The sequence below is a fragment of the Camelus bactrianus genome, chromosome 32 (assembly GCF_048773025.1).
Source record: "Camelus bactrianus isolate YW-2024 breed Bactrian camel chromosome 32, ASM4877302v1, whole genome shotgun sequence".
Lineage (NCBI taxonomy): Eukaryota > Metazoa > Chordata > Mammalia > Artiodactyla > Camelidae > Camelus > Camelus bactrianus.
Window position 1 is genome coordinate 24074958 of NC_133570.1, and position 22987 is coordinate 24097944.

Consider the following 22987-nt stretch of genomic DNA (forward strand, 5'->3'; position numbering starts at 1 on the left):
CTTCCAGTGGGAGTATAAATTGGTGTGACTGGTTAGGAAAACAGTTCGGTGTTGTCTTACAGAGTTGAGCATCCACATCCCATAAGACTCAATAGTTCACTTTTTTTTGTGGAGTATTTACCTAGAAGGGTGGCTTTAGGACTGTTTTTTCTAGACCTGTAGTAACAAATATATTTATAGTTTGGTCCAGTAAACACATAGGGGTGGGTGGGTATCAAACATTCATGAAATAACCTTTCTTTGTGCATTGCATTTTGATACTATTTTACTTTATTTTTAAAACTTCCCGATTTTGACCAGCTAATGAATCCACTGCTACTTGGAGTTTGACACTACACTATTCTATAGATATTTTGCAGGTGTATCCTAGGGAAACTTATCCCTGGATTTAAGACAAAGACTATTTATAGTAGCAATATTGTTCAGAATAAAAAGCTGAAAACAACCAAATTGCAGTGATGGGGGAAATGGATAAATGTTTGGTCCTTTTGTGCAGTTGGGTGTAGACAGCATTGCAAATAAGTGAATAACTTACACATGTAACAACAAGGATAAATATTTGAAAAATGTTGAATTAAAACAATATATAACTTTTTATAAAACTGAAAGCATGAAAGATGGTATATAATTTAGAGCTACGTAAGCATGTAATGAAATCACATACACAGTACACACACAGAGGAAAAGCTTGAGAATGATAAACACAGACGTTGGTGGTTACCTTTGGGTTTGGAAAGACAGAAGAATAGGTGAAAAAACACCTGGACAGGTAGGGTATTCTGACCTGTTTCTTACTTTGAGTGGTGATGTTAAGGGAGTTAGTTATTATTATGCTTCATTATGTGTACATATTAAATATGTTCTTTATATTTGCCAAAATTAGATCAAAGTAGATTCATAGCTCTTGAGTTCTGCAAACATCTCTTGTGTTGTTTCTTGAATTATTTTCTGCGTTTTTTCTTATATCCTTTTTTCTTATTTTCAAGAGAAGCCAGAATTCTACAGTTTTAGAAAATATCTCCTACTTTTAAGGTTTTTATTGAGAGAGAAAAAACCCTTCGAATGTCAAACAGAATTGGTTTATGGACCTGATTTTGTACATAAGCCTCCGGTTTTTTTGGGGGTCCTTATCCTCTGGTTCTCCTCATAGTTCATTTTCTGTAGAGAAGGACTTCCTGGGGGTCATTTTTTCCCAGAGGAAATGGCTTGTCTGGTGGGTGTTAATGGATGTTGGTGGAGGGGGATCCTGTATTGTACACTTGGGGCTGTTTTCACATACAGATGTGCTGGCGCCTGCTCATATGGACCTGAGGATCGTTAAAGTGTCAGGAATTCTGTGAGCTGGTTTTGAACAACCATATACATCTTGTGATCCATCATTGTGGCAGTATCAGTAATAGTACAAATCAGAACATATCCTTCCTGTTTGATACCACTTTCCCCTCTTGCCTCCTGTTGCATGTTCATTTTTTGCAGCTGGAGTATCTTTCTCTGGGTTCTAAAGGGTGAATGGACTTTGTTCTCGGCCACAGTGGCTACTGTGCTCTGCTTGTTTTTAATGAAAGGGTCTATAAGGAACTTATAGGCACTGGATGCATTTGAAAGCTGTTCTATTAAAATAGAGATGAGAAAGAAGTTCTGTATATTGAGTCACTAAATTACTTACTTTACTGCTCCTAACTTCTTAGAAAGCGCCTTCTTAAGAAGTAACCCCAAAATTCTATAGCAAAATTTAATTCTTTTGCTTTTTCAAAGGAAAAAAAAACATAAATGGCTTTTTTTTTGAGATATTTTATTCTAAAGAAATTCTCAGGTTTCTCAAAAGTTGATCATTGTTACAAGTCCCCACTGTCCCCTTCAAGTATGAGATGTCTGGGTAGAAAGCAGTAACTGACTACTTTGAAATGTCGTGCATTAGCAGGTCAGCATGGATGTGCAGACATGAGATTATCCTGGTCTAATAACTGACTGCTCTTGTTCCTCAACTTTCCACCCCTCCTCCAGCTGCATGATCTGGCCACCTTACTGCTGGGACCACTGTTGTGCAAATTAGCAATTTAGAATATGCTGTTCTCAAGCAAAGGTATTTAATTACCTACTTAGGACCAGTCTTTGTCTAATCAGATGATATTTCATGAAGAGCTAGAAAGCATTTTTAGAGTTCTCTCTGAAGTAGAAACTCTGAGGGGGGACGTCCTGGTTCTCTCAAGTTGAGGTCTCAAGGAGTTGCTATCTGATGATAAGGAATATTTAAAATAGGTCTTCACCAGAATTTTAAATTGTAGGATCTAGTGTGGTGTGGATGATAATTCTATGAATGATCTTCCACAGTAATCCTTTAAAATGCCAGGCATTTCTGGCTCCCCCCACCATGAAATAAAATTGCAGAAGCTTCAATTTAGCTATGTAAATGCAGAGCTTAATTTGCATTGAAATACAAGTAATTATGTTAAGAGGACAGATTATAAAATTCATCTATTTAACAACATCATTTTTTCTAAAGATTTTGTTACACTGTAAAGTTTTATAAAAAGGAAGTAATTTGATCTTGAAAGTTTTCAAATTCTCTGATTAGCTTCTCTTCATGTGATTGAAAAATCTATTGTTTTAAGTATTTTTCTATCAGAAAAAGCTATCTCTCTGGGTCAGATACATAGACAATATTTTTGTACAATGGAACAGAAAATTTTGTGTAAAAAATATCTTACATAAATTTTATGGGATAAACCTCTTCTCAAGAAGTGCTTCTCATTTATTTTTCTTTTGTTGACATGATCTTGAGTTTTAGGATTGAGACACACTTTAGAATTTTAGAATTGAAAGGCTCAAAGAAATAAAGAGTAAGTCACTCATAATTAAAAACTAAAGAAGCACAAAAATACAGAAGCACATTTCTATCAGACTTTATCTTGGTCACCTTTCTGCAGGGGTTTGTTATGGAATCAGACTCTTTCTTTCCCCCAGCATAGCTGACTTTGTACAAGAGAATATTCTTTCTGTTTCGGTGACTGCATGATCTGTCTGTCTTCCTGTTGTCTTTACCTTAAGCTAGAAGATACAGTACAGTTCATACTGTAAAGCTGGTCTTATGTCAGAACATCAGCTCAGTTTAACAGTTGCTCAGAGGCTTTGCCATAGATGTTTATTTTATTATAGAAAAGTTATATTTTATACATTACCAAAGTGCAGTGAGCGTCTGTGAATTGTTTTGATAACTGTTGATTGAGGCGTACCATGAGTAAATCTCTTGATGTGGAGGTAGGAGATGTGGATTCTAGTCTTCTCTGCCGTTTGGTACTTTTCCAGTCTCCTCCTTGTTGTGAGAACACCGTGGGCTTTTTCTCCACCTGTCCCTAGTATCTGGCATGGTGGATCTCCGACTGAAAGAGTAAATTGGGATCCTGCTGGTGGAGCAGTGAACAGAGCTGTCCTGGTTTCCTCTCATCTTCAGATTGGATTCTCCCTTGGAACCCCTTTCTGTTTGCCTGTACCTGAAATTCAAAGAATCATGCTCATCCTGGCCTGAGCTTGATTCTTTCTCTTCCACGCCAGTTCGTGTTGTTTCCAGGATGTGACTGAGGATGATAGAATGAACATAGATGGACCAATTTGCTTATTTATCATGATGAGTTAGAACACTACCCTTCTGCTGGATTAAAATGGGAGGCGTAGGTCAGGAGTTCAGGTTTGAAGTGTAAAGCTGGTTGATGCTAAGGAGACATCCAAGTTGGAGATGTCAGGCAGGCAACAAGAGAGGAGCCTGGACAGGAGCAGGTAGTCCAGGCTCAAGATGTGAATTTGGGAGCCATCAGAATGTTGATGCTATGTGAAGCTCAGGCCCTGGGTGAGGCACCTAGGAAGTTAACTGCAGAGAGAAAAAATGGCAACCCTGAGGCGTTATAATGTTTCAAGGCTGAGATGAGAAAGAACCAGAACGGAGGTGGAGAATGATCAACCTGGGTAGGCAGGTGGGAAGAAAACAGTATTCTGACACCCAGGAGAAGAAGGTCTTTCATGAAGGAGGGACTGAGCAAAAGCTGCTGACAGGCCACGTAAGATGCGTGGTAAAGAAATTGCTCAGTATTGCAACAAGCATCCTTTTGGAGACAGCGTTGAGGCTATGGTCAGATGCTTAATTTGGTTGGGAAACAATGAAAAACTCCATTCTTTCTGTAGGGCAATTTTGGGAGATGCCTTAGTCTGGGTACCAGGCTGGGCTTTCTGGTTTTAAGTACTTAAAAAAGAAAAAAAGCTAGTTATCTGAAACTTATCCTGGTTATGGACAAATACTTCCTATAATTTGATTTCTTGTAAATAAACTATAAGTGAAAGTATTTGGAAAAATTTTCCTCTAAAATATATGTATATAGTTTTCTATGAAGCACAGCATCTGATTTATCATGGCTTAATTGTAGTCTCGGATGCTGACTTATGGCAGTCATAGCTTCTGATGTAAGATCCAGAGTTTTTGCATATGAATAAAGTGTGAGTAATTTTTACCTGTTTAAAGTACTGTACTTGTCGTTTCATGCACTTACTCATTATATTCTTTTTAATTACATAAAATGTTCAGCTGAGAAATGAGCTTGTAAAGGTACACATCCACCTAAAACTCTTTGTAGTATCCCATTTTAGGATTTAGATATTCTCCAGTAATGAACACAAGAGCTTGCGTCAATTCCAGGTGTATCCCTGTTAAGCTTTCCATTTGGTTTAGAGGCATCTGATAACTCGAGAGAAATCCAGAGGTGTTATTTATTTATTTTTTTCAGTTTAAGTTTATCACCATTATACAATTCAAAGCTTTTCCAGATATTTCATTTTTGTTTTGCTTTGTCTGAAATAAAGCTTATTCTGAAGATACTTAAATCAGTACCACAGTGACTGTTATAATACAATTTGAGAGATTATACACTTGTTATGTTATCTTTACTGTTGCCTCTTTTAGCTTTTATTTTAGCTGTGTTGTGTTAAGAATTGTTTAGAAAAGATTTTCAAAGTTTGCAGAATTGTCTGTCGGTCTGCCGAGTTGACCTGTTTAAGTAAGTAATTTTGTTAAATTGGACGTTATCCGGCATGTATTTTAAGTGCCCTCCCACCCCCCATTTGATGTAATAACTAGAAATTGGAGGTACTGAATTACGGTGTATGAAAGGTTGATTGGTGAAACACTCTGGTTAAGTCTTGACTTTAGTTTTCCAAGTAGTAATTTCCAGATCTCAATTTTAGTTTTCTTTACCCTCTTACCAAGAATGATGGAAAGCTGACCACAAGTACCTAGGAGTTACTTGTTTTCCCATATGAGTAGTTAACAGCCCCTGTTTATTGAATCATAGTCTAGAATGGAGTCGTTACACCTCACAGTTTGCAGCTTATGGTCTCTTGTCTCTTTTTGGAGTTTTACTGCTTTGGCTGCTTTCATTGGGGTATTAATCACATTATGACTTTGGACAGTTTTGTGAAATTATAATGTGTTGCTAAATATAGCAAGAATAATGGGCTTATCAACCAAGCTCTGTTACTTACTCTAAAATATTACCCTAGAATATTCTAGATTTTGACAAGACTAGAAAAAAAATCACTTTAAAATTTTTTGGCTTTTTTTCAACTTTTTTTTTTTTTGGCAGGGGCAGTAATTAGATTTTACTTATTTATTCTTAGAGGAGGTACTGGGGATTGAACCCAGGACCTTGTATATGCTAATAAGCATGCACTCTACCACTTGAACTAAACCCTCTCCCATTTTTTGCCTTTTTGATGTTAGTTCTTAATTCCACAAGGAATATCTGTGTATGTGTTTAATGTAAAAATTTAAAACTCTTTTCAGCAGCTTTCCCTCCTTCTGTTTCTTTCCACAGAAGTAATTATTGCTCATATGCTAATTTAATATGTACATTTTTAGTCCTTTTCTTGATTTTACTTGAATATTTGCATACATACATTGCTAGATAGATTATGTACAAACATGTATATGTATGTATGTATATGAAAATAACCACAAAAACAGATTTTTTAAATTTTATTTTTGGAAATGTATATTTAGGAATTTATCCATGTCATCTAGATTTTCAGATGCGTTAGTATAAAGTCATCCACAGTGTTCTTTTATCTGTTTAACGTCAGAAGCGTCAGCAGTGCTGTCCCCTTTGCACTCCTGATGGTGTCCTAATTCGTGTCCTCTGTCTCCTCCTTTGATCAGTCTCTGCAGAGCCTTCTCAGTTTTATTATACATTAGAAAATCTGTTTAGGGCTTTGTTAATTCTCTCTATTGTTTCTGTTTGATTAATTCCTATTCTACTTTTTATTAATTCCTTCCTTTTTTCTTCAGGTTTAATTTGCTGCTTTATTTTAAACTTATTCAGATGATTGTTTGTTTCATTTATTTTCTGTCAGTTAGACATATATCAGACCTTCTTACTACATCCGTTTATCTCTGTATTTTCCATGTTTGTTTTTCCTTACTTTTTTGTGAATAGTTTCTTGTCACCTCTCCACCAATTCAGTAATTTTCTCCTAAGCTGCACCTGATTTTATACAAACATAGAGTTTTTTTGTTTCATTTAAAAATAGTTTTTGGTTCTTCAAAAAATCAGTTATGTCACTTTTTTGTTTGCAGTTTAGCTTCCTGCTTGGCTTCGTGTTTTTGAGAGTCCGCGTTTGATGATTTCGGATCTCAGTTTTGTGTGGACCTTTTCCTTTTTACTGTTTCCCTTATCTTGATTCCTTGGGTAGTCTTTGGCTGTGTGATAGACATTGTAATTTAGAGTGTAGGTTTCTCCAGTGTGGATTTTTATCACTGCAATTAAAAAGAATTTCCTAGCATTGTTTACTACGGATATACCATAATGTATATAATTCTTCCTTTATTGATGGCTTTTAGATAGTTTTTAGTTTTTTACTATTACAAACAACAATGCAGAAAATAGCATTAAACATAATATTAGTGTATCTGAGGAAGCCTCAATAAATAGACACATCTTTCTCTCTGAGGTTTGGAATAAATTAAAAAACAAAACTAGAAAAAAAGGCAAAATATTTTTATGACTGGTATTAGGTAAGTTGAGGTTGTGGCTTCAGGTCTGTTGATGAGGTTTGCTCATTTGGATCGCCGGCATTAGACTCAGTTCCCCCAGACGGAGCTGCTCTGTGCTGGCTCTGGCTGTAACTCACAGGGTACCTGTGCATGCATGCATGCAGGAACACGTGTGACCTTGGAGGCCAGGCACATTTCCAAAAGAAGAAAGGAGGTTATAGATCAACCAAGAACACTTGCATTTATTCATTTTTGAAGGAGCCATTTAGATAAATCATTCTTTAGGGTAGAAGAAGTTTGGGGACCAAAGTTACGGGAGAGGGGGACCCCCACCTCTGTAATGCTGTATATATTTAGCATTTTAGGGAAGAAGGGAACACCTGTCTAGCCATGTACCCTGGACACTTGCCAGCTGGGAAAGTGAGTGAGGAGCCTTGTCAGAAAGCACCTCTGGAGGCAGGTGGCTGGAGCCGGCCCTCCTGCTGAACTGATGCTCGATGCTCGCCTGTTGAGCCAGCTTTCTGCACTCTCTGCTAAGCTGCTGAAATGGCAAAGAAAATGTGCCTCCAGGCCACGCATACTCGTCTGTCCCCAGTTAGCCAGTGTTTCTGTTATTTCCTGGTTGACTTCTTGCAGATCGGTCAGAGAATGGCTGCGACATTTGTACTATGTGGAATGTACTGTGCTTCTGCTTTGTGGGTGCTCCCTCTGTGTCAATTGGTGTATAGATATTTTATCGCTGCTAGATCTTCATCGTGGATTTTTGCTTTATTAAGCCTTATGAAGTGCTTTTTGGGTTTTTTTTTTTAAGCCCTTTTAATGCTTTTACTCCATTGTTGCCCTTTTTTGTTAAGATTTTGAGGTGTTTTCTTTGTATTTGACTCTGAGGTGCCATAATCCTTCATATTTTTCATATTTTCTGTTTTGTTTTAGATGCCTTTGTATCGTTCTTCTTGTAGTTGGGTTTTGCTTTGTGATCCAGCTGGAGTTTCTTCTTACTGGATGAATATAGCTCCTTTAAATATATTGATATACTTGGTGTTGAGTCCATCATTATGATTTTCTGTGCCTTCTGATTTTGATGATTTTATGTTTAAAAAATCATTTTAAATATGCTGCGTGTTTTTCTCGTTCGTTCTGTTTGTGGACTTATTCTAATCATGGGAAAGGGTTGCGTTTTTGTCTTAGGGGTTAGCTTTATTATTATTAGAACTTTATGTGCTGTACTCGGTCCTCTGTTCCTTTAGAAAGTTCTGTTGACTTCTTCGAATGAGCAGTGATGGAATTGGCATCTTTCCAGTTTTAAATTCTTTTCTCCCACCTTACTCTTCTCCCATCATTTTTCCTTACTGTTTTCTTTATAATTTTGAATAGACTGATACCTGTATTACTTGATTTATCAATTTTAAATTGTGTCTCTCATTTATAAAAGATCAGGGAACTGGTGTACTTTTGTTTAATTTATCATTTTCATGTTAGTCAAGTCACATACTTTTTAAAAACAGGTTTGTTGAGGTATAGTTGACGTACAAGAGATTGCAGCTATTGAAGTGTACAGTGTGGTAACTCTGACTTGTGAAAAGATCACCATAATCAAGATGACAAACATATCCATCACCCCTAGAAGCTTCCCCAGAAGGGTCTTTGGTAATCCCTTTGTCCTGCCCCTCCTGGTCCCCCAACTTATCCCCAGACAACTACAGCACTGCTTTGTATCACTAGACACTAGTTTCCATTTTTAACAATTTTTTATGAATGGAACACAGTATGTATTAATTTTGTATGTCTCTTAATCAGCGTATTTTTTTTGCGACTCATCCATGTGTATCATGGATCAGAAGTTGGTTCGTTTTTACTGCCGAGCAGCGTTCCATTACAGGGAGGTGCCACGTGCTGACATTTGGGTTGTGTGCCTTTCGGGGCAGTTACACACAGAACTGCTACAAACATTTGTATGTTAAATCTTTAACTGTCTTTACCTTTACTAGTCTTACCCAAAGAATTAAGGTTCTTACTGCTGCTTTTTATCAGCATTCTATGAATCAGTGAGGTTGTCAGGTTCTCTGTGGGTTAGTCAGGGTATCCAGTGTCTTGCCTGAAGATCTTGTGAAAATGCACATCCTGACCCAGTAGGTCTGGGTAGGACCTGGGATTCTGCATTTTTAACCAGCTTCCAGGTGATGCTAATGCTACTGGACCACAGTCGCACTTGGAAGAGCAAGGCTGTTGAGCCTGAGAGTTGATGCAAGCAAGGCAGTAATAGTGTAGTTTCTTCCTACAGGTGAAAGTGAACTACTCTAGTGTTATGTTTTTCATCAGAAATGGAAATAACATCATTTGCCATGTCAAGCAGCATTTGAAGTGCCAAGAGCTTCATTATGTATGAAGCAGCAGTCGATAGTGGAGGTCATGACTCAGGTACATTTGTTACAATGTCCCAGACCAGCCTGCTGCGTGGGAGCGTGGGGACTTATCTCGCCAGCATCCCCTCTTCGTGGTTCCGCAGGGAGGCTTTATTTGATTTGGAGTTTTGGTGAGAAGGGGAGGCTCTGGTGTTGGCTCTCCCTGCTTTAATGACCTACACAGTCACGTACCAGAGACTGTGTTGGGGGTTTCCGGGGAAACTCGAGTTGGAACTCTAGTATAGTCAGCTGACTGGTACCTTGCCTTTGGTTCCTAGGGTCCCCAGCTGGACCCAGTGAGCTGTGGTGTTGCTCCAGGTTTCCAAAAATTAGCAGAGCACAGAGCCATTGTGCTCGTCAGAGTTCCCTAGGAGTGTCAGCATTTCCCCTTCCTCAGATACATGGTCGCAGTTCCTCAGGGAGGGATGTCCTCCTCAGGGGCCCTGGGTCTGGGCTGTGAGGGCTGCTGATCAGCAGTAATGGGGACAGTGGAGACCCTGGGGCCACACCACCTGTGTTCGAATTGTGCCTGTACCAGGCAAGTAACAGCAGCTCCTCTGCCCAGTGTCCCTGTCTATAAAGTGGAAGTGGCGATAGTTTTGATGTCCTAAGACTGGTAGGAGGTTCAAATAATATTCGTGATATGCTTAGTCCTGTGACCACACATAGTAAGCAGTTCCAAGTATTTTGCTAGATCCACAGGTAGCAGCAAAAAAGAAAGAAGGCAGGTGGGTAAGCGGTAGGCTTGGAAAAATCAAGCAGCTTTTCTCACTTTGTACAGTGGTCACTATTGTGACTCCTGAAGTGATGGCTCCCATTTGCAGCCCTGCAGCCCTCTGTGCAATGGGGTGAGTGTGCGTGTTGGCGTCCAGGCCTGCTCCTTTCTCAGCGGCCTTGGCTGGGCTCCAGGAGAGCCAGGGTGCAGACGGCCTGGAGGCTTTGGCAGGAGTGGTTTTGTTTTGTTTTTTGTGGTTCCTTTGAAAGTTGATGATGGCGGTGGGAGAGCATACATTAACCTGACGGTAAAGTTTTAGCTGAAGTTAGGGATCATTAACAATTTATTATAATTTTTGGTTAACCTTGATTTTATTTCTGTTCTCCTTGAATGATTTCAGTGAAGTCAGACTTCTGGTATTACTCAATGGACATTTCTTTTGAAATATTCAATTTCTCTGTTTTCTATGAGAACACTATTCTTCAAGCAAAACCAAATTTACAACTAGTGTTTCTCCTTAATAACTGCACTGTTTGTATTTTTCCGGAAACATCTGAAAATCTACATTATGTGTTGCATTTACCCCAGAACTGACAGGAGACCCTCAGTTGCCTTTTTCCCACATTCCTGGCCGTCTGGCCCCAGTTGTGCTCACAGGGGTGTCCTGTGGACTCCAGGGTAGACAAGAGCCTTCCCCTGCCACTCATTTTTCTCTTAAAATAGCAAAACTTTGCTTGTTGGCTTTAATTTTATTTTTAGGACCATTCAAAGGATTACTATCTTTTTTGTCACACCTGGCTCATTTCCTGGACTAACCTCAAAATAGTACGCGGTCCTGCTGGTTGCATAACATCCTGAGTCATGATTTCTTCCTGTCGCTGTTGGGAACAGCCATTGCTCCTGACGGTTCCTGTTTCGTTCAGTTGCATTCTTACACAACTGCCACTTTGATCTTTCTTGAGTCTTTGAAGCTGATAATCTGCCTTTCTAATGGTGTGTCTTATTGAGTTTCCTCTGAGATTGTGAAGTGCTCCCAAGTAGAAAAAATACTGCACTTAAAAACAAGCACATTAGGTAATTACGGCACTAGCATGGACTTTGAGGTGACTCATGTTTTCCTGAAAAAAATTAATAAGAGAAACATCTTTCAGGGAAAAATTAGGCTTCTGCAGAACTTCAGGATTTATAATATAGTAAAAGGTTAAAATTTAATTACTCATTAACTACTAACTAAGCTGTTCTACTTAATCTTTTAGTAGGAAAAATTTTATAGACTGCCTTACATCATGCTAATTTGTGCTCATATTTGAAAGTACTAAGTACTGTCCCTATTTAATGAGTTGAGAGTGTTAATACCCTGTTTTCCTTGTTTTTTTTATATATAAGGAACCCCACGTTTCTTGTCATTTGTGTTATCTGTAAGTTGTAATGTTAAAAACTTACCTGTTTGAGAAAAATGTCTTATAAGTTTTTAATTGTCACATTTAAAAGTAATTTTCATTATTTCCAAAAAGTATAAGCATATGGGGGAAAAGTGTTATATTCTCTAACTTCAGAATTAGGAAAAAATTCAGAACGAGATGAGTCATTTCAGCACCCCGTACCCCCAGCCCCCTCGTCTCCTGGGTCAGTATGTTTGTTATTTCCCGTCTCCTACCACTGCGTTACATAAACCCCATCCTCATACTTTAAGTCACGTGGAACCTAAAATCTGGCTGTTGGACATACCCCTTTCCCCTTCATTTTGTTACCGAGTCCAAACTCGTTCTGCTCGCTGCATGACAGGCCAGTAAATCGGGAGACAAGGTTTCGGGGCAAGGAATAGCGGCTTTATTTGGAAAGCCAGCAGACCGAGAGGATGGCAGACTAATGTCTTGGAGAACCATCCTGCTCCAGTCAGAATACAGGCTCCTTTTATACAAAAACAAAACAAAACAAAAACAGGGGAGGGGGTGTGTGGTTGATTGTTGCAAACTTCTTGCTGCAGGAATTCTTTGTTCTTGCAGCTATCTATGTAGGTCAGGCCATGGTGTCCCTGTAAACCTCCAAAAAAACAAAGGTTATTCTCTATTTTGCAACTTGCCATCTCCAGGTAAGTGCAGAAATGCTGATCTCCTTAAAGGTCAGAGCCCCAAGAATAGGCTCTGCTGGGTATTTAAGGCTAAAAGCAACATTGTTTTACAAAAGGTGCAGAGCGAGCAGGACTGAGCCTAGAAAACAGGGCACAGTGGTCAAAACTAAAGGAACAGATCCAGTATGGAGTCAGCTCTGTTCTCCTCTGTTACAATTTTATGTTATCAAAGTAATGTTTGTTTATAGACCTCTCACGTGAAGGGAAAAGGTATATTCATTAATCAGTTTCATTTGTGTTTTTATTTCTCTTTTTTACTGACATTTTATACCACTGGAAAAATGATGCTTTTTAACTTTTTGTTGGCTAAGTGTGATTTTTAAGTATAATGTTTATTTGAGAATATTAACTAATAAAAATGTAGAGCAAAGCCTTTTCAATCCTTTGAGCAGCCACTGCCTTTGTGTGGCAGCACTAAGAACATTACTGATGACCAGGAATTGTTAACCTTCCCAGGTTCTTTCTGTTCGGCTTCAGGGCTTATGAAGTTAATGTATATTACTTCGGTAATTTGCAGTCGATTTATTCCTTTTCCCCTTCTATTCAGTCCGCATTTTCAGTGCACAATTTGATGTGAAGAAAAATTCCTCTTTCCATATGTATCAAATCAATTTATCTCTATTTTTAGGGAAAAAGAAATCTAAGGAATATGAGATAACCCCTGTTTACCCTGGGATGGAATTATCAGAAACTGGAAGTCAGGAGTACACATATTTCAGGCCTGGGTTTGATTCTGGAGGCCCTTTAAACTCAACTTTTGTTTTTTCTTTTTTTTGAAGAGTCAGCTTCCAGCAGATACTTAGCGAGTGCTGAAGGCACTCCGTGTTGACCAGCGTGTTCACACAGCCAGGAGAGAACAGCCCCCTCCTTCCCGTTGCTCCCTCTGACTTAGGATCTCTGCAGTTGTTCTTTTCTGCAGCTCTAGGGGGCTGCATACGCTCATGGGGTTTCTTTAAAGTATGACATTGAAGAAGTCGATAGTAAAACGAAAAGCAGAGAGAATACCAGGATTAATGCAATGGAGACAGAAGAGATGGGGGAACCTTGACATCTGTCGCAGAGCGGTGAGAAGGTGTTACTGAGCAGCGTTGATGTGATGCTGGTCTTGCTTCAGGGCGGGCAGTAAGGCGGTGTGAATGCTCTGCTGGACCAGTACGTGCAGAGCGCCGTGGAAACGTAAAACAAGGGACTTCCGGCTTGCTGGGCATTCCCGGCAGAGGGCAGCTTGTACACAGGTGTGGATGGGAACGGCTTCTGGAGGTGCTTTAAGTAGTCTGGGGCTAGAACACAGGGTAGGTGTGAGAGGTTGGAGAAGAGGTTGGGCAGGTGGGCAGACTTGGTTCATCCGCTGCCTCCTGTGCCGTGCGGTAAGTTTGCTCTATTTTTATCCTGAATGTGGAATAAATCATTGTACTATCTTAAATAGGGGAATAGCATGACTCTGTTTGCATTGTAGAAAGATTTTCCTGCAGGAAACATGGACAATGCATTGGAAGGGGCAGATTGAGGTGAAGGAGGTCCTCCTGCTGGTAAGAATGAGGGGACCCGGACCGCTGGCTGTAGGAAAGGGAAGGGAAGTTCCCATTTGTGAGCTGTTGTTAGGCAGGACTTTGAAAACAGTTGGGCGTAAGGTCATTAGGGGAACACCTGGGATGGCTTCTCGGTGTCTGTCTCGGGTACTTGGTGGTGGAGATGCTACCAATTGTGAAATGAAATCTAGAAAAAGGACTGACAAGAAGTTGATGGGAGCACACTGAAGTGTTTAAGTAGAGATGTCCAGCAGGCAGGAACCTACAGAGATGCCGTTTAGAGAGAGGTTGGGGTTTGAGGTGGCCGTTCGGGTATCATTGGTGTTGTAGACAGTAAAAGCTAAGGTTGGGGAGGACACCTTCCAGGCAGAGCTTCTACTGAGAGGGGAAGGAGGCTGGGAAATAACCAAAGGTAGAAAGAAAGGCAGGAAAAAATGAGGGGGAGGGATCAGGCAGGCAGATGACTAAGGAACATCTGGTTTTGAGTTTTGTGATTGGCTGACCCCTTCCCAGTCATCCTTTGGGCAGGTTCTCAGATCCGTGTCAGTGCCCTTCCCACCTGAGGTGTGCGGGATCTGATAGTGCCTGATTGTCTTCTGGCTACTGTGCATCGTACTTGTTACCAGATGATTGATCTAGTGGGTCGATCCCCCAGCAGCCACTCAAACTGCTTCTGTCTTGTTTGAGTAGATGTGTTACTTCTTTGAATGAGGCTCCATCATTCTGAGCACCAAGGTAACCCAGCAAAATATCATGAATTTTGCATTATACCTGTCATTTCAACTCGAAATTTGTATGCATCAGAACATCTCATAAAAGACTTTCAGACTATGAAGTCAGAACTGTGATTCTGTTAGTTCAACAGAAAATATTTACAAATGTGTTTCAGCAACATGGTAAGATTGAAAGACACTGCACAGGTATGTGAAGGAGAACTACACAGTTATATGTTTTCATAGAATAACTGAACAAAATGCTTATTTTATTAAAAGTAAAAAGGGTACAAAATCCTGTAGACAATGTTCCACTTAAAAATACAGTCACAGAAAAATATTTAAAATAAATTACATGGTAAGGTAACACTCTTCCTGAAGAAGCATCAAATCTTTCTATTTCAGCTAGTCTTCCAGTGCCAACCATCGTGCCCATAGACGGACTTGCCTTAGGTGGTGGTCTTGAACTGGCTTTAGCGTGTGATACAAGAGTAGCAGGTGAGAATTAATTTTATTAAAAACGTAACTTTTTAAAAATGAGGTTTGTGTTGACCCTTCAGATAATTCCAATATTTTATTTATTTTTTTTCTTGTTGAATAAACATGTAGAAAAGTCACCTTGTTGGGCTTAATGAGGTTTTAAAATTCCCAGTTAAGAAAACGGTCTTTTATACTCAGTCTCTTGTTCAGTCTTAGCAGTAGGAGAGGAAAACAGGAATTGGGTCAGACAGACCTGAATTTGGATCTTGGGTCCTGCCCTTTTTAGATCAGTTTCCCCTCTGAAATGTGGTGAAGATGAAATGACTTCATTTATGATAAATGTGTAGCCCAAGCCGTAATTATTGTTAGTTACAATAATAATAACTTAACCTGTTTGAGGTTCACTTTCTTCCTGCGTGGTTTTCTGAGGATTGGATGAGGTGACTATGAAAACAATAGAGAAAAACATTGGGTGCTAACCACGCGCTGAGTATTCCCTGGTGCTCGACGCTCTTCTTAGCTCTTGACGTGTGTTAACTCACCCAGTCTGCCTCACGGCCCTGTGAAACGGGTACACACCGTGGAGCCTGAAGAAGCTCGGGCCCAGAGAGGTGAAGTAGCAAGTCTAACATCAGCGACGGCGCTGGGATTTGAACCCAGGCGTTCTGGCGTCCCAGCCATCGCTTCTGTTATCCTGCCAGAGTACTGCGTGCTGCCACTGTTGTCCTTGACACTGCCTTCTGTGTGGTCGCAGTGCTGTCTGCATCCTTGTCCCTCGTCGAGGTGACAGGGCACGGGACCAAGGACTGGGCGAAGCAGGCAGCCAGTGTCTGTCACTGTTCTTGTGCTGATTCCCACCATCCCTTCTGATGGAGCTGCCTGTTAAATGTAGTCAGGATAATTATGTTTTTAATAATTTTATAGTGTTGTTTCTGGGGATTTGTCATTGCTAGTCCATATGTTCTTTCCCCTTTTTCACTCTATTTTAGATCTCTGTTTCCTTGACTGAGATCCTTAGGTTTTAAATTGAAAAGTCAAGTTACATGCGATCCATTTCTGAAAGAATGCAAGTTCTGGGAATTAGGGTATGGGAAGTCATCCAAGGACATTTGGATATGCAAATAAAGAAATAATTAAGATGTTTTAAAGTAGCCGTGAAAACAAACATGGAAAGAGGAACCCTGTCCAGCTGTCAGAACAGTAAAACCATTTGTCAGGAGTAACTAGAGATTGGGTCTTGAAAAGTTGCCATATCTGATATGATACATTAAGCTGTTTGATCTGGAGGACTGTTCAGGCAGCCAGGGAATTCTTACGTGTCAGTCACAGCCTCTCTCCTCATCCTGGATAATTAACTCCGAGCCTTCAAACATGACTTGGCAGTATCAGGACAAATTTTGTAGTTACAACCCTGGTCTTTCTGCATCAAAAAATTAATTCATTGCCAAGCAATTTTTAACAGAAAATGTTATGTGAATCTCTTAATATATATCATTTAGAGTGTTCATTTATTTTCATAACTAAATGTCTTCCAAAGGGATTTTTAAAAAGATTCATGACAGAAATTTAATTAGTAAACAGAATAGCCTACTAACTTTTTTCAAGTCATATTTGAATTTGACGATGTGGGTGTTACTTAATTTTCTTCTTTCCTTTTTAGCTTCCTCTGCAAAAATGGGCCTGGTTGAAACAAAGTTGGCAATTATTCCTGGTGGAGGTATGAATTCTTCACGCCTGTCTTGATTTGCTCCTCAAAACAGAGCATAAGACAAAAAAGTGTTAGTTGAAAAGGCAACATTTTGGGTAAAGAGACTAGTCCTGTATTGTTTGCTTATTATTATTCGAAGTACATCCTTTTAGCCTCTGTGGGTGTGAAGATGGAGGGCGCCTTGCCTGGTGTTCTCTTCTTGTGCTGTGTCCTGTGCTTTTTCTATATGATTTCTTAGCTTTTAAATTATCGTAGAAGCCACATTATTCTTGAAAGAGTACAGTGATATTTGGAAACTTCTTTATGGGTATATAAATGCGTTTGCCCTCAGAGAGCCTTTTCACACCGTCAGACCCCAGTGGAGGAAGGAACAGGGCTTCCCAGGCTGCATGCCAGCTTCCTTGGGTTTCTCTGCAGCTGGACAAAGGTTGGGGTTAGTGGGCAGCCTGGATTTGGAGCTGAGGAGCTGGTGTTTATTCTGTTACTACAAAAAAGAGAGGTGAGCTGCTCCTTTTTGGAAGACTCATTTAAGAAAGCACTTTTCCAACATTGGTAACGAAATCTTGCATCACCCAGTAAATCTGAAATTTTGTTCCTTTGTCTGATGCAGAGAATTTAGAGACATTCCGATTAGGTGGAGTTGTTCTTTCAAAAAATGGACTTCATTTGAGGATGTGTATGTTAATAAGTTATTACTGTATGAGTGAAGCGATACTAATAATGTAAAAATTAAAGGCGGTGTTTGAACACTTCAGGCATGTTGTACCTGAATGGGTTAAAATTATGTGTTTAACCTTATCTTTAAAACAATACGTATCGTGATTAGGGTGTACAGCTAGAAATTACACCTTAATTTTGTGAAACTGAAGACTACCCAGATCAGTTTTAAGACTTAAGTTTTCTACTTTGGAATTGCTGAAAATGCTTTTCCTGTAGGTAAAAGCATTTAATATCTACCTGTCCAGCCATACCAACCTTTTTCACAGTGACTCATGGAAACACTGAAAGGATGATAAGAAAATGGATCCGATGAAAAGAATTATCAGATAACTAACATGTAAAATAAAACAACTGTTCCCCAAATTAAAAAAGGAAGAAAGAAAAACGAATTTTTAATTTATTTTCTGTTTTAAAAAGAAAGAAGGGAAGAAGGAGGGGAATTAGAGCACTCAGTTTTCGGAGGACCAAAACTGGGGTCCCAAGATTTGTCTGTGTCTTGTCCCCTGGGTGAGCGATTTAGGACATCCCTGCCCAGCTCACCATAAGCTGTGTTTAGCAGTAACACAGTCCCTTGGCACGGTGTTTGGGAGCTCTATTTTAAGGTGTGTCTATGAAGTAATGGCAGATTTTTAAATCCTGTGTGTGTGTGTGTGTTGTCCTGAACACAGTAGTCATTTTGGAAAGTTTTGTTTATAACCTTTGTCGAAATCTTAGAATTTACATCAGAATTTGAGCGGATTCTTTGGAATATCTTCTGCCAGTGACTCATCTTTTTCCTCTGAGGATGAATTTGCTTTTCATAAATAGCAAAAGACCTTTCTGTGCCAAATCTGATTAATAGGGTCATAACTGTTTTCAGGAAGAAGAAAAGTGTAACAAAAATAAGACGGCTTTTCTTAAGAGACTTACGTAATGTCAGACTTTTACCAGTGTTGTGAGCAGGGGACAGCACTGCTGGGTGAATGGGCTGATTCCCCAGTGACCCGTCTGTAGTTAGTCCATTTATGAACGCACCTCATGCACTGCAGTCTCGTTTCTTTGTACTGGTAAACATGCTCGGTGACCACTTGCTTTATTTCCAATTAGGGTGTTTGGGGAGTTATTTGCAAGAAACTTACACTGTTAGTTGCTGTGGTGGAAACACACAGATACAGATCAAGATGACGCGGCAGTGTTCCCTTGGAGTGCCCATCCGAAATCTGGTAGGAGAGATTAAACGTGTGCAGTACCGCAGCTGCCCTGTTATTACAAAGTTGTTGGCATCAAACAGGAGTAAGGCAGTTTAAACTGGGGAACTGTGAGTGTGAGAAAATAGTGGTGGACTGAGTCAGCTGTAAGCATCAGAGGACAAGACCTGCAAGCGGGTCCCAGCACTTCTCTCACCTCTGCTCACACACTGTGTTTCAGGCATATTTGTTCACTTAACTTAGCAAATATTTGTTGAGCTGTGCACTGGCGTAGACACTGGGTGTACAGCTGTGAGCAAACAAGGGAAGGGCACGGTGCCCTGCAGCTGACGTTCCAGCACAGGGGTGGGAGACATGGCAAACAGCGAGCTGTGAATTGTGGCCAAAGTGCAGCAAACCACGCCTCTCATCCAGACCAGACATCATTCCTGCTTATCCTTGGAGACGGGGTTCCAGGTCCCTGCCAGACTATGAAATTATTCAGATAAACCAATTGCATCCTCCCTGAGGAACCAGGGGCACACCACGCTCTCACACTACAAAGCCTGCCTCTCATACCCTGTTTTTCACCCTGTTACCAAGCACAGTATCAACGTGGTCCAGCGTGCCATGTGGTACCCTCCCCTGGGCTGTGAGCATATGTGACTGAGAAACTGTTAGTAGTCACATATGTGTCCAATGTCCAGTGTCATGTGTTTGGCCATCCCCAGAAACCTAGGAAAGGAATCCCTCCCTCACCAATAAGGTGAAGAGGAGGCAACTAAAACAATTTGCCCTTAACTTCTTGACGTAGTAACTGCTTTACCCACATGAAAAATGGAAATACAGTGTTTCAGAGTAGAAATGACGGAAGAGGGGGTGAACCTCACTACTGATCAATAGGAGTTAGGAGTTCCTCAGTCCAAGTAACAGAGAAACAAGCAAAAACCTGAAGAAATGAACTGAACACCAGGGCCCTACAGAGCAATACTCAAATGCTTAACGTTTGTGTCACAAAAGTCTCAGAAGGAAAGGAGAAAGAGGGTGGTTCGAAAAATATTGTAAGAAATAATGGCTGAGGATGGTGAAAGACATAAATGAAGGATTCCAGTGAAACCAGTCAAGATGAGCCCAAAGAAACCCATGAGCAGACGCTTCATAACCAAAATGCTTAGAACTAAAGACCAAGATAATAATAATAATAATCTTGAAAGTCAAAGAGAAATAACACATTAATAGGAAACAATGATTTGAATGAGTGGATTCCACATCAGAAAGTATGGAATGGCATTTCCGAAGTGCAGAAAGAAAAGGGCTGTCAACCTAGGATTCTCGTATTCTGAACCTGTTTGTGTCTTTATATTTAAAATATATTTCTGGTGGGCAACATGTTGTCAGGTCTTGCTTTTTCATCCTGTCTTACGGTTGAGTCTTAATTAGCCATTGAATATGATTGCTGTTGTTACATACAAATCTCTTGTTTTCGTGTGTTTTCTCTGTGTTCAGTTCTTGTTCCCCCCTTTCCTTTTCACCACTGTGTGCATTAATTGAATTTTTTTTATGATTCTATTTTATCACCTTTATTGCCTTAGTCACTGTTGTAATGCATTTATTGCTTTTCTCTGACCTTTGTCCTGTGGCTGTGCACTGTTACCTAGGCTGTGAGCCCACGTTGTGTGGTTAACTACTTCTGTTAAATAATTAATTATTCTTTAAAGAGATTTAATTTATTAGGAAACTGCCTTAGGTATTTGTGTCTGTAGTTACTTCCAGTTTTTCTCTGTGTTTGCATTAGACCCAGATTTCATCTCTTAACCTTCCCTCCTCCAGGAGGACTTCCGTTAACATTTCTCCGGTGCTGATTGGCTGCTACTGAACTCCATCAGCTTTTGAATGTTTGGAAAAGTCTTTATTTTGACTCTGTATTTGAAAACATTTTTTCTGAATGTATAGAATTCTAGGCTGGCACTTACTTACCTTTCAGTTTAGCCAAGCTGTTGCTTCACTGCTTTCATAGTTGCATTTCTTTCCTGGCAAGGACTCTGCTGTCATTCTTACCAATTTTTTTTTTTATTTTCTAGAGCTACTTTGTGATTTCCTTTATCACTTTGTCACGGGTTTTAAGCACTTTGAATTGTGATGTGCTTTGGTGTAGTTTTCATCATGGTCCTTTTGCTTGGCATTTATTGAACTTCAGTCTCTCATCCTTTCAGCTCTTTCCCTGGACTCAGAGAGTTTTCTCCCACACTTAATGGGCAGCACTTTGCTAAATAAAGAGTTACCCTCTTTAGATTTCTGGAGTCTTGTCTCTGTGCTGCCCACTCGAGCTGCCTGGGTCGGCCTGGGGTCACAGCCTGTCTTCAGCGGAGAGCGTGCACTGGGCTTGAGCACCTCTCTGCGCTGTGTCCTGGAAACTCTTTTTTGATGATACGGTTGGGCAGATGCAGGGCTCCCCTTGCTTGTTTCCCATCCTTCCTCCTTCCCAGTCCTTTACTGTCTCATGTCCAGTGTCATGAAACGTTTTCTGGATGTGGTTTCATGATTTTTTTTTTTTTTGTAATGGTATGCTCAGATTCCTTTCTCCTTACGTTTTGTGTATCTACCATAGGATTTTGTTTTGTGGTTGCCATGAGGCTTACATAAAACAACATGAAACAACTTATATTTATAACAGTCTATTTTACGTTGGTAACAACTTAAGTTTGAATGCATTCTAAATCTCTACTTTTAAAAAAGTTGAGATATAATTGATTTACAGTGTATTTCTGGTGCACAGCAAAGTGGTTCATTTATACATATGTATTCTTTTTCAGATTCTTTTCCATTATAGGTTATTACAAGATACTATATATAGTTCCCTGTGTTATATAGTAGGCCCTTATTGTTTATTTTATGTGTAGTAGGTTGTAACTGCTAATCCCAAACTCCTAATTTATCCCTTCCCCTCCCTTTCCCCTTTGGTAACCATAAGTTTGTTTTTTATGTCTGTGATTTGGTGTCTGTTTTGTAGATAAGTTCTTTTGTATCATATTTTAGATTCCACATGTAAGTGATACTTATTTGTCTTTCTCTGTCTGACCTCACTCAGTGTGATAATAACTAGGTTCATCCATGTTGCTGCAAATGGCGTTATTTTGTTGGTTTTTATGGCTGAATACTTTTCCAGTGTACACATGTACCACGTCGTCTTTATCTGTTGATGACGTGTCAGTGGACATTTAGGTTGCTTCCATGTCTTGGCCGCTGTAAATATAAATAGTGCTGCTGTGAACCTTGGGGAGCATGTGTCTTTTTGAATTAGAGTTTTCTCCAGGTATGTGCCCAGGAGTGGGATTACTGGATCATATGATAACTCTCTTTTCAGTTTTTTAAGGAACCTCCGTACTCTTTTTTATACTGGCTACACCAATTTACAGTCCCACCAACAGGAGGGTTCCTTTTTCTCCACACCCCCCCCTCCAGCGTTTGTTATTTGTAGACTTTGTAGTGATGGCCACTCTGGCTAGTGTGAGGTGATACCTCATTGCAGTTTTCTTTTACATTTTTCTGATAATTAGTGATGTTGAAGATTTTCTTAGGAACCTATTGGGACATCTGTATGTCTTCTTCAGGGAAATGTATGTTTAGATCTTCTGCCCACTTATCATTGAGTTGTGTAATCTGTTTGTGTATTTTGGAAATTAAGCCCTTGTCAGTCATGTCATTTGCAAATATTTTCTCCTAGATCGTAGGTTGTCTTTTTGTTTTGTTCGTGGTTTCCTTTGCTGGGCAAAAGCTTACAACTTTGATTAGGTCCCATTTGTTTATTTTTGCTTTTATTTCTGTTGCCTTGGGAGAGTGGCCTAAGAAAACATTGCTACAATCTTTACATTGAAATGTTTGCATTTTTATTCTTCCCACACATTGTGTGTTTTTGATGTTACATTTTGCATCTTGTTCTCTCATGTGTGCGTTAACAGATTGTTGTAGTTATAATTATTCTTACTACTTTTTTTAACCTTCATATGAGCTTTATGAGTCTTTAACCCATTACCTTTACATTAGGTTATTCTGAATTATATTATATATTTCCTTTTACCACCAAGATTTATACTTTCGTATGTTTTTCTGCTACTAAATAGTGCCAGTTTGTTTCAGCTTAAAGAAGTTCCTTTAACCTTTTTTGTACAACCAGTCTAGTTGTGATCAACTCCTTTACCTTGTCAGGAAAACTCTTTATCTGTCCTTCAGTTCTGCAGGACAGCTTGGCCAGGTATAATACTCCTGATTGGAAGTGTTTGGAATGTGTTGGGTTACACGCTTCTGGCCTGCAAAGTTTCTGCTACAAAATCGGCTCATGGTCTTATGGGGGTTTCCTTGGATGTAACAAGTCGTTTTCCTTTTGCTGCTT

At 39.7% G+C, this 22987-nt stretch overlaps 1 protein-coding gene across 1 annotated transcript in view; it reads left to right on the plus strand.

Moving 5' to 3' along the window:
• Positions 1–22987, plus strand: part of LOC105064765 (methylglutaconyl-CoA hydratase, mitochondrial-like) — a 120053-nt gene that overhangs the window by 66511 nt on the left and 30555 nt on the right. Inside the window, exons 6-7 of the mRNA XM_074355955.1 lie at positions 14929–15021; positions 16664–16720. Of these exons, the coding sequence (XP_074212056.1) occupies positions 14929–15021; positions 16664–16720 (150 nt within the window). The remainder of the gene's footprint in view (positions 1–14928; positions 15022–16663; positions 16721–22987) is intronic.